General features: G+C 37.1%; 2 protein-coding genes across 2 annotated transcripts in view; one reads left to right on the top strand and one right to left on the bottom strand.

Annotated features, from left to right (window-relative positions):
• ZSWIM2 (zinc finger SWIM-type containing 2) overlaps positions 1-10,056 on the top strand; it is a 59,662-nt gene extending 49,606 nt beyond the window's left edge. The window contains exon 12 of the mRNA XM_070242041.1: positions 9,749-10,056. Within this exon, the coding sequence (XP_070098142.1) occupies positions 9,749-9,760 (12 nt within the window). The 3' untranslated portion in view covers positions 9,761-10,056. The remainder of the gene's footprint in view (positions 1-9,748) is intronic.
• The window catches only part of FAM171B (family with sequence similarity 171 member B), a 63,912-nt gene continuing 53,144 nt past the window's right edge, over positions 1,705-12,472 (bottom strand). Inside the window, exons 6-8 of the mRNA XM_001501647.6 lie at positions 11,465-11,581; positions 6,562-6,685; positions 1,705-6,310 (exon numbers count right to left, since the gene is read on the bottom strand). Coding sequence (XP_001501697.1) covers positions 4,966-6,310; positions 6,562-6,685; positions 11,465-11,581 — 1,586 coding nt within the window. The 3' untranslated portion in view covers positions 1,705-4,965. The remainder of the gene's footprint in view (positions 6,311-6,561; positions 6,686-11,464; positions 11,582-12,472) is intronic.

Below are 12,472 nucleotides of genomic sequence, written 5' to 3'. Positions count from 1 at the left end.
AAAACCACCATATATTTCTCAACATTGAATTTTCCCAACAGAAATAGGAAAATATTCCTTTACTATAGCTACAAAGTGGAGTAAAGTGTTAAGGCAATGTTTCAACAAACACTACAGGTAATTTTTAAATGTGATCTTTAAGCTTAGCTATTTTGGAAAGAAAACAGTTATGAATTTTTTTCCCTAAGAAATTTGCCATATATTTTTAATGAAAATGTTGTTCCATCATTTGTAATTGAGTTTATTAACTTTTTGGCATTTAACGTTACAAATCGTGATTTATTTCTAGACAATTCTCTAGTCAAATTCTGAAGATGTTTTTATAAAGAAAAAAAAAACTTAATGGACGGAAGTCCACGGCCCAAAATAAACAGAGGGTCAAAATAAAGGGAAAAGATAAGACAGAAAACAGGTCAAGGAAAAAGCATTTATTTTGATGGAGTAAAATCCAAATCTAGGACAACAGAGCAGATTTCTCAAAAGAAGTTCACCCCACAATTGATTTAGAGAGAGCTTACATTAAGCTGTTTCAATGAATATCATGATAAAGAAATCTACCCATAAAAAGAAGGCCAAAAGGTGACTTTATGAAGCCTAGATAAAGCAATCCTGGGGTACAGTTTAACTACTACTGCACAAACAGCACGTGGCTCAAGGGAAGGGTCCCTGACTAGTTGTGACAATTATCAAGTACTGGTAGGTGAGTCAGTAGGTGAATGATATACTCGTTAAAATAGCTCCTAACTCAATCCAACCACCTTTCCTATAGTTCTTACATATCAGCCTTCCCATATTAATTTCCCTTCTGAGATGACATTGTGATGATGGCTCATGAACGTCATCTGCTTGGCAGCTGTTTCTGATTGTGATTTCTGAAATCTGTTTTCTATTACAACCAGTTCCATGTGAGTCTGGGTCCTGCATGACTCCTCCCAGGGGCTGCATCATTCCTGTTACGACTCCAGACCCTCCTAGAGGGAGACCAGGCCCAGAAAGGCGCCACCGCCTGGCTTGCACTTGACAGGGATCCAAACGGAAGTGTCTATCTCAGTGCCAGTGTTGGGGGTCATAATCTCCGCTGTGTATTTGTGAATGGATTCAGAACCCAATTCCCATTAGAATTGACCAAAAGTATTTCTAGTACTATAGTAATTTCTATGTTAGACAGAATGTCTAAAAACGTAGCAGCCAGGATAACGACTGCAAATGATATTTTAAAGTCCAAAATACAAACCGCCTGAACTTAAGTATCGTTCAGTCATCTGAGCAGAAGGGCTCTCGAAGGAGCTCTGACACTCTAAGTGTAAATAGCTTCTCAGACGTGGTGTTATTTAGTCTAGGTTTAAAGTCTAAGGCATTTCTTTTAAGGGAGGAGGGCATATTATACTCTTTTCTCACTTAGGTATTTTTAGAATTACAACTTATTTTACATTCTATTAGATTATCTTAAGTCTTCTCATTAAATGGAAAAATAATTTGTCTATACTCAGCTTTAATAGTAAAAATATGAACTTTGGAGAACATGAAATACAAAGAGAAATCAAGTTCATTATGTAAATAAAAGGTATTCAAATATATAACATTTATTTTACTATAGGGAATGTAATAAGGAAAAAAGTAATAATAATTGAAAATTAGATTAAATGACAACTTAGGGAAGAATGTTTCGTAGTTTACGCAAAATTAAACAATGCATCAAGTATATTTTTAGATTTTATTAGCTTTAATGAACTGTTTAACATTTTACAAATCTTCAGATTGTTACAGTTTTCAGCAGTAAATATATTAGTAATGGCAATAAATACACTGAAATGTGAGATTCCTCTGATGAAAGAATACAAATGATAGAAACACTTGAAAACAAGAGGGCAAAATGTCAACTCTAGGTCTGAGATGGAAATTAACACGATCCAATTCCTCACAATGCTAGTCCATGCGGAAATGACGAACTCATTCCCTAGAAATGAATATGGAACTTCGAGCTTCACCTTTCTGGGAAGTTTTGAGGGACATTACAACCCACAGATCCCTAAAACTCTAATATGTACTGATACCAGAGGATTCAAACACAGAGAAGTGATCTGAAAATGATTGCCGAAGCAAAGAAGTGCTTCTATTCCTCAAGATTTGTGACCTCCGTGGTAAACTGTGTATTACAAAAGGGAATCATCCCTATACAACCGCATAAATGTCATAAAAATGGATTTTATAAAGTCTCAAGATCATAATATGTATTCAAAAATACATATAGCTGTGCTTTAGTAAACGAATCCATCAGTTAATTGAGGGATAATTTTGCTTTTAAGATATATCCAAAGTATATACAAAGGATCCACAAATGTTAACAATTTGTGACCAAAATTCTCTAGGTTTACATTTGCAAAAAACTGTCTTAGTTTTCAATTTAAAAATTTAAGAAAGTTGTGAATATTGTAGGTTTATTATCACTTGGGTTAAGAAAAAGTAGATGGCTTCAGCGTTTTAACAGGAAATTTGCGAACTACTCAGGAATGAGAAGTTACACATTTTTGATTATTAGAAAAGATAAACTGCCTATACTTCCCAATTGAGAACAGAATGTGCAGTGTATAAAAAATGTTCTATTCTGAAATCAAAAACAGTGTTTCTAGAAAAGCCCTTGGGGATACATCTTCTCATTTCCTTTACACAAGAACGATAACTGGCATACTCGAATGGTATATCCTTATACCCACATGTGTATTCCATTACCAAGCTGAGAGATGAAACATTTTTATTTAAAGGTGGGAAAAATATACACTTAAAATACTGAAGAAGTGCAACGTTTTCCTATGTAGTTTCAAACTTCATTCCAACATGAACAATATATCAATATAAACTGGATTCAAGAAAGAATTAAACACACGAAAGAGAGAAATGTTACTTGCATGCAAAATTCATTGTTCCAACGTGAAACACTAGTTCTATATTTTTTAATTAATAAAAACCGCACATCTGTTGAATTTGGCTAACAGAAAGAAAATGCACATTTAAGAAAGATGTCATCATATCCTTCTAATAAAGCAAGTCTATATCAAAGGCACTTCAGCAGAGCACTAACTCCTTAAGCTTTTCCAAGTCATTTTCATTTACGCCACTTTGAATGCATCTTTCCATATCAGACCAAGAAAAAGCCTCCTCTACCTTGGGGTCTTACTACTACCCCCCCCCCAAAAGTAAACCTAGGTATTACTCAAAACACTGATCGCTTCCGCGGATTGGGGTGAAATATAGCAAAGCTTTTCCTAGCTCTTTACGTTCTCTGGGTTAATACAGACAGGTAGGAGCGTAATCTGACAAGTCAGATGCTTCAGAAGTGGCTACAGGAAAAAACTGGCTGAAGTCACTATCTTGGGAAAAAAGCTGTTGTATTTCATTGTCTATCCATCTGTAATTTGACTAAAGCTAATGTGCCTAATTTTGGTTCTTTCAACTTGTTTGTGTGCCTTGGGTCTCTATGCTGCTCCCATGCAGATTAGTAGGGATGAGAAATAAAGCAATTTCGTTTCATTTGTTTCCCCAAGGGAAAAGGGAAGCTGCTTCAGACATTTGCCTTCATGGAAATTTTAAGAAAAATAGAATGAGCTGATTTTAATTAACAAAGAGCTTTATTTTTAGGACACATGAATGATAATTCAGAGTTGAAGACATTTATAATTAAAAACAGTTGTTGAATGTATTCACACTGAATTCTTTGCTATGATAAAAAGAATATGGATATGTTACTTCCAAAACTGGACAAAAAAAGGTTGCAAAATGTTGCAAAGGCTATAAGTGATAAGTGAAACTTTTACTCCTCCCATGAACTTGAAACTGTTTTTCTCAGACATCTTTTATGAACATCAACAGACAAAACACATGTGGATGTCGCTCTCATATCCTGAAGGTATGCTTAAGTCTCAGGGAAATAGCATTTCTTTTTCTGCTCATTGACATTTCAGAAAAAATCGAAATGTTTATTACCTTTAGCTCCACATACTTAATTTTTTGGTGTTCATAAGAAACTTTTAATTCACTGACTTTTTAAAAATCAAGTTTAATAGTGTTTAAGTGACTGAATTCGTTTTTTTTTTTTTTTTTTGAATAGAAGAAATATCTTAAAACCAATTTTAGCTACATGTATCAGTGAGTTTTAAACTAAAAATATGGGGTTTTTTCTAGATCAGTAAAAAGTTTTTCTTGACAGCTAAGCTCACTTCACTTTTGGCGGGGGATTTAAAATAAACATTGAGTATCACAGCATTCACTTCTCAGATTTATAAATAACAAGCTAACACCTTATCATTTATTCTGTGAAGTTATATTCAAAAACAACCGAAGAGCTGGTATTTTCCTCTCCAACAACCAAGTTGCTTCTTGCCCGTCTTCCAGGAGGACGGGATTTCCTTTTGGGTTGATACAATACACATGCTGTTGATTACAAAAAGAAAATGTTTGGTCTTTAAACTCTACAATAACATCAATCCAGAACATTTATCAAGTTATTTCCAAGTACAGTCAAAAAAGAACATAACAGTAACATTTCACAAGAAGATAATGCCTGAAGAACACAGTTTCATTTCTAAATGTTTCACAGGGGTAGTCATCAAAGCAGAGGCAAGATTTTTGGAAGCAACTTTTAGGAGTACACATTTCGCTGTTATTCTCAAGAGAGTCAGGGCTAAATTGGCTGAGTGAGCAACATTTTCGGGGAACCGACATCTTGAAGCTATTTTACATTTTTAACTCTTGGATACTTCATCACCCAAAAATAAACGAATAGGCCAGAAAAAGCATCGCTCGGTATCCTTCTCTCATTACTGAATTAACACTTTACTAGTTACTCTGCTTGAGACACATCCAGGGACCATGAGATTGCTCAGTCTCAACTTCTTCAGTTCACACTGCAGTTTACAACAAGAAGCAAGAATAAACAGCACGAGACAGCAGACACAACCACCCTTGGTGTTAATTTATGGGAATCAGTGGGCGTTCCTCTCGCTTCTTCCAGATATTAGTCTTGCTATCTCTTTTGGCTAGTGGTGGTCTGCCCCTTTTCTTAGTGGGGGATGTATTGGCTTCAAAATCCTCAACGGTACTTTTTCTTCCTGGAGACTCTTCCCCAGGGTGCTCCATGATAGCTCCGCTCCCTCCATCTAGGATGTGCCTTAAAGCTGGGTCCTCAGGGGAGCAGACAGTGGTTCCACTCTCACTACTGCTCAGGTCTAAATCTTCTAAGTACAGGATCTTAGGCTGATGCATGCTTTTGATGAAAGTTTTCTCCCTCTCAAGTTTTCTACTTGAGTGATGCTCATTCATGTCCACCCCAGAGTCCAGACTCGTGTCATTGCTCTGGGTTCTCTTGCCCTTTTTCAAGTCTATAAAGGAATGCCTCACTTGTGCAACTGGCTTTCCATCAAGAGACACAAACCAGGCTCTGGGATGTGGGGAGGGCTTTCCTTTGGACAGCTCCAGGAGGGTCTGTTCTGAAATCCCTTGAAGCTCTGATGAAAAGGGAGTCATCACAACAGCTTCGTTTAGTGTTCCAGGAACAGAGACAGATTCCAGTAAGCTGTTCGAATACCGGCTCCAATCTGAAGTTTGGGATGGTAAGCTCTGTTGACCTTCGAGGGGGATATTCTCTTCCCTGGCATCTGGAGGCTGTGCATGAGAATGCATTGGCATTTTGGGCAATGTCTGTGTAAAGTTCTCTCTATTTACTGGTTCCATCAATTGGCCATAGACTAACTGTCCTTTTCTTGGCAAAGTAGCTGACTTAGCAGTATGCAACTGCTCTGGGGTGGAGAAAAGGTCAGACGTTTGAAGAATGGCAATGGGCTGGCTGTAGATATGCATAAGTTGTTCAGGAATGTGGGAACGCCCATACACCTCTTCATTACCTGTGAGATACCTCTTTTCCTCTTGAGCATCACCTAGAGATGAAGATAAATTGTTGTTAATATGTTTAGGTTGTTTGGACCCGACATTGGGCTCCAAAGACTGTGGTGGGTTTCTTGAGTAATTATTTTGATTGACTGATAGAAAGGAAACATCTTCACTGTAGATTTTAAAATTGTCCCGAGTTTTTACCATGGAAACCCTTTCTTCTGCTTCTGCCTTGGACGGTTCCTTTTTCTGAGGGCTGTATGAGGAGTTTTTGGCATTGAACAACTGTGACTTGTCCTCGGCTTTTAATGCAACTTTGACTGAACTGATGTGATTTATGTGTGTTGTTGAAGTTGTCTGGTCTCTTTTGAGGACCTCAAGTTTAGTGATATTTCTTTCTCTTTTCTGCGGAGTACCACATTTATCCCTAGAGTAGAAGAGAAGGCAAGAAATGTTTAAAACTTGTGATCTAGAAGGTTCATTTTAAAAAATCATCCCACAACATGTACATTATATATGCAATGCTATTGTTAGACTATATCCATTTTTAATCTACGCATTTTAAAGATCATACAATTGATGTCTACGGATAAACTTTGTAATACATAGAACCTACTGACATGATACTATAGGTTTGAGTTTTCTGTGTTTAAACACATTGAGTAACATTGTTCGTACCTGCAATAACAAAGAAGTACGGCAAAAAATCCAATGACAATGACTATTGTTCCTCCTAATATGGCTGTGAGAAACACTGTGTGGTAGGCAGTTATGTTCTTTGAATCTCCATTTATACCTGAACCTAAATGGTCCAATATAAACAAAGAGAAAATACATTATTTTAGATGAAATTTTCAACTATGTCCTATCCTGGATGAGGCAGATTAAATATGTGTACCCTGTTCTGTTTGCTCCCTCCCATGACAGGCTTCCCTGTGGGTAGGTTATATCTTCCCTCCCCTTTGGGTTTAATCAGTTGACTTGCTCTGCCCAAAGAAATGTGAGCACCTTCAATGAGGTTGCATGATACGGCCCTGCTCTCTTGCTAAGGCCCTCTAATATGTGAACAGCATTTCCTAGAGGGTTGATACTCCTTCAGCCTAGGTTCTGGAATGATAAAAAAAAAAAACGTTGAACTGAACCAAGCCAAGCCCAACAGTCACGAAATATAAGCAGCAAAGAGATGTTTGCTATTGTTAGCCACTGAGAGAGCAGGTTTGTTTGTTACTGCAGCAATGGCTGACTATGACAGACATTGGTACCTAGAGGCTAAAATGCTACCATAACAAAAACCTAAAATATATGACACTGGTTTCCAGGCCAGGCAGTGAGCAGTGAGGAAATTGTTTCAGGAGGCAGTAAAAATGGTGACCCAAGTTATGTAGTAGCAAAATATTTGGTGGAATAAACTTGGAGAAAATATTTCTAATTAATTTGAGCCTCGTGCAGAGAAATTTTGAGATAGAATGTTGGTCGTGAGAGTTGACAGTTTTGTATTCAATTTAAAAAGAAATTATAAGGACAAATTCAAAAAAGAATTTTCGAAAGTAAGCAAGGATGAAAAGACTAGAGAGAATCCAATAATTCTGGGACATGAAGGATTAAAAGTTGTGACTCTTTCTGCCTGGGCTTCAGAATAAGAAGACACCATGATCCCAGTAAGCTACGCCCAGCAGAGGCACAGTTGCTCCCAGGTCCTCCTTTATAGGAGCACACATACACAATGCTGTTGTCATCAGCTTAACCGCAGTAAAAGCGGACTAAGGCCCTGGGATGATCCGTGTGGGCTTTTGAGAGTCTGCAGGAAAATAAATGCAAGTAATTTAGAGGTAATCTGTTTCAACATCACTAAGACTTCATTTTGTTCAAAAATGCATATAACAAGTCTACTGATCAGTATCAGCTAGCTTCTAATATGTACTCAGGGTGATAAAAGAGTGGTGAGACAACCAGTTTTCCGGTAATCTCTACCAGTAGAGAAAGTCCAGAAGGAGGCTTTCAACCTCACCAAGGACAATGGAAAAGACTGAGGATCACAAGGTCTTTAGATCCTTTAACTTTTGCATCAACTGATTTGATAAAAAGTAATAATAACAGGGGCTGGCCCCGTGGCCGAGTGGTTAAGTTCGCGCGCTCCGCGGCAGGCGGCCCAGTGTTTCGTTGGTTCGAATCCTGGGCGCGGACATGGCACTGCTCGTCAGACCACGCTGAGGCAGCGTCCCACATGCCACAACTAGAAGAACCCACAACGAAGAATACACAACTATGTACCGGGGGGCTTTGGGGAGAAAAAGGAAAAAATAAAATCTTTAAAAATAAAAAAAAAAAGTAATAATAACAGTAATATTAAAGGATTTGGAGAGAAGTTTTGTGTTATGCATACAGACTTAGGAGCCAGAGTGCCTGAACCAGAATCCCGGCCTCACCATTTCTTTCTATGGGGTCTTGGGCAAGTTGCGTTTCTTTCTGTCTCAGCCCATATCTGTCATAGCTCACCCATGTGGGTTGTTACCAGGATTAAGCGAGTTAATACTTATAAAACACTTCCAACAGAGCTTAGCACGTGACAAGCCCTCCATAAGTGTTAGCTATACCACACCGTTGTTGTTAAGTGAAACTTCAAGGTTACAGAAGAACAGGCACTCCAGCATCGGCCACACTTTCTTATATGGGAACAAGTAATAAAGTGTTATCATATCTAATAGGCAACCTAACACAGCATCACATGATAAGAAATTTCTTCAAACAAAAAAGAAGTAAGAGTAACAATTCTATCTGCAGATTCTTATTCAGGATACAGAGCTGCGACAGAGTGAAGTTTGATTATAACCGGGTGAAATTCAACTTCTGTTCCCAAGAATATATGAATATATGTTTCCACAACAGAGTAATGCTAACAATTTTCACTCCACGGTTTTCCAGGGGACTCACTTTTGGAAATATCAGGCTGATATGCATGACTATAGCAAAAAAGTATGCATCTGCATTTGTGGTTGTGTACGTGCCTAAAAGGGGTCAGAAAGGTGGAAGTTACAATATATTTTAATTCAAATATATTTGAAAATGTATATTTAAAAACATATTAAGAAGCACTTGTTTATTAAACTCTACTGAGCTGCCACTTACCTATAGCAATCTATGAAAAACAACTTGATTTTAATTTCTTGCACTTAATATTTTTTTCAAGGAATTCTAGGATTCTATTTGAGATTTATTTAAAAACACATTTAGTGTATTATTAATAAAATTATATCTAAAGTAGTTCCAGAACACCAGACACTAACTAGCCCATCATAGGACCAATTTTGACTTTACAGTAACACTCACATCCTAAAATGTTTATGGACATTAAGGATCATCATATCCAACTCCTACAATTTAGAAACAAGAAAACTAATATTCAGATGGAGAAGTACCTATTCCAAGCTCACCCAGTTAGTTATTGGCAAAGCAAGAGCTATAATCAAGCTACCCATGTTTCTAGTATAGTGTCCCTTTGTGATATGCTTTCAGAATGAATTTTTCAAAAGCCTCACTAGTAGGGATCCAATTCAAACTAGAAGGTATCTAATTCTAAATGGGATCCCACACTTCTAAGTTCTCTGATTCACACAAAATCTTTCCAACATATAGGCTAAAACAAAACTTCCACCTATTTTAGAAAATTATCTCAGCTTTTATAATTCAGAGTCATCTTACATAAATTGGTTGTTTCAGGTATGTTTTTAATGGAAAGAACACTTCTCTATAAAACTCAAGGGCTTTGTAGGTTATTTTTATTAGAAATGAAATAACTTGGATTTAGTTGAGTTGAAGTATTAAATTAAATATTAATTGTTCTTTTTAAATCAATATTTCATTACAGTTGCAAATCTAGAACGAGATAAGGTCAGACAGCTGGCAAACCTGCATGAGACTTTGCATCATGAGGAGCAAAAGTAACCACCCTCTGCTTTCTGAATAAATAATCTCATCAGCGCTAAACTCAAACAGAAACAGGGAGAACCTCCCTCTTGATCACAATGGTTAATGGCTCATGTTTCTTCTATTTGGAATACTAAATTTTGGCTTCCTTAGAAAAAAAAGTCTGTTACTTGCATGGTTCAAAATTCAAAGGCTGTCCATGTAAAATGAAAATATAAATCAAATTATTAAAAAAACCTTTCTCAGAAACTCTGGAGAGCCTTCAAATTATTAATAGACAGCCCTGATAGGATGCTATAGAAGAGAAATGTATGTAAAATGTCATCCACGTCCTTGATCAGGGTGTGCGCTGCTACTATGCCTGACAGGCAGAAAGTGCCAGGTCGCAGCTGTCTCTCAGCTGGGAGCCAAGATACTCGATAAACCAAAAGAATTACCTCTGACATAGAATTAAAAACGAAGGAATGACAAATGCATTCAACTTTCACACTCTCCCAAAACTTCACTAAAATGACACCGCAAGTTTTGCTTTGTTTTCTTTTTGTACATACACAAACCCACGGATTAAGAGAGAGTGAGATAAGAGCCAAGAGCAACAAGATGCTCAAGGCTGGAAAGTTGACTTAGCAAAGCTGGCAACAGGGACAGCCAAGAATCAGCTCAATCCATACCAGCAAACACCCAAAAGGCCCAGAAGTGGCAGCAGGCCCAGGGTGCAACCAGACTACAGTACAGCAGGTTAGAAGACTTTCCTTTTTTTAAGAAGCTTTAATGGATAAAAAATGCAATGTTTGAAGATTTTGAGAGATTTACACAAGTCAAGATGAAAGTAGGATTTCCTTAGATACAAACTATATAGCTAATTTCATACCATGTTCAATCTAGGAAAAACGAAATACTCATTTCTCCTAGAACGTGAATAGAGCATTCCTGGTGGACAACTCTTGCTTTTCGTCCACCTTCTGTTCATATGTCGGGACAATCTTCATTTGGGCTATCGTTGTCTTATCTTGGAAACAGTCTGGGGACGCTATTATTCAACAGCCCTTCCTCATCCCCACCCCCACCCCCAGCAAGGGGTGTGCCCACGACCCAAGTCTGGGCCAACCAAATTCTTCATCCCTAGAATGACCAGGAACAGTGTGAGGAAAAGACTACAGAGGGCTGGAGTCAGCCACCACGCAGCAGCAAGCTCGCCAAGACAGGCAAGCAGGGCTGCTAACCCGCCCTCTGGTAGTCCTGCCTTTTACAGTTTGCTCCTTCCACCTTCCCTGGGATCCTGCGAACTCTCTATATCCTAATACTTTTTTTTTAATTATCCAAAAATCTGTTCCCGTTGTTTGCAACCAAAAGCTCTAACTGATCTGGGTAGAATTTATTTATGAAAAGTAAACTAAGAAAAGAAAATACTTGAACTGAACATACTTCACAGACTCGTCAGACGTTAGAGTTATAAAGAACCTTAGAGTTCATGGAGCTTTATTTTTTTCAAGCGTATAAGAAAAGAAGAAGGTGAGATCAAGAGACTAGAAGCTTTTTCCAGTGTCATATAGAAGGTAATGGCAAAGCTTCGAATAAAATCAAGATCTGCTGCTATCAACTCCAGTAGGACTATTTGGATTTTGTTTTTAATTTCTTTGTTTCATGTTTACAATACCTCTAGTTCCTGGAAGTGGAGCTGCTATCCAGTAGCCCAAATGTGGTGCGTCATATGTCCAAACCAAATGACTGTTATATTCCTTGACCATTCCCTGGCCGTGATTTATCCAAGCACCTAAAAAGGAAGGCAAGTGAAAAGTACCCATCGGTCAGTGTCTAAATCTTTACTGCTGAGAGGAGTTTGCTGAAAGCCTGTACAGAATACTATGCAGGACTTTTTCAAAGATTATGAAAACTGTGGCAATATATTATCATTGGATAATAGATACATTATTTAATAATATTGTACATATTATAATAATACATAAAATAGAATAATTTGTTATTGACTAAAGAAAATAAAATCATTATAAAGATAAAGGTATATTTAGGAAAATCATGACTCTCTAAATAACATTTAAATTGTGCTTACTGAGATATGTCTTGAGGAGGTGAGTAGTGAAATGCAAATTTATCAGTAGGTAGTTATTTGTCATCTGTTCTGGGACTCTGATTAAACACTTCTGGATATATTTTGTGGCCTTATTTCTTTTTAATTAAGTACTGTTTTGTTCTAGTACTGTTGGTATAGCGCTTTTGGAACTAAATGTGGTGTGGGCTCATCACTCCTTGTTTTTGTTTTTGTTTTTTGGTAACTTAAAGACTTCTAGCCTATTTACATGGAAACACAAGAACAAAATCAAGGGAAGCAGAGGAGGAGAAAGTGCTTCTGGCTGCTATTTAGGAGACTAAAAACAGGGAACAAAATTGGTACCTAAGATTCTTTTGGAAAATAATCATTCTTTCTATTTCTTAATAACACAATGTTATTTATTTTCATGAAATTAGCATACATTTCTCAAGCACTTTAAACAAGCTTTTAGATATAAGTTCTATTGCCTATCAAAACAAAAAGAACTCATAAGAGCAGAAATACTTTAAAAAATAAATTTCATTTCTCCTCAAAATGTTAGAGGATATAAAAAAAAGCATGGGAATGTGAGTCAATAATGCTTTTTGTGTGTGT

This window comes from Equus caballus, chromosome 18 (genome assembly GCF_041296265.1).
Source record: "Equus caballus isolate H_3958 breed thoroughbred chromosome 18, TB-T2T, whole genome shotgun sequence".
NCBI classification, from domain to species: Eukaryota; Metazoa; Chordata; class Mammalia; order Perissodactyla; family Equidae; genus Equus; species Equus caballus.
The sequence above is the reverse complement of the archived record's forward strand: the minus strand, read 5'-3'. Positions and strand labels throughout refer to the sequence as shown.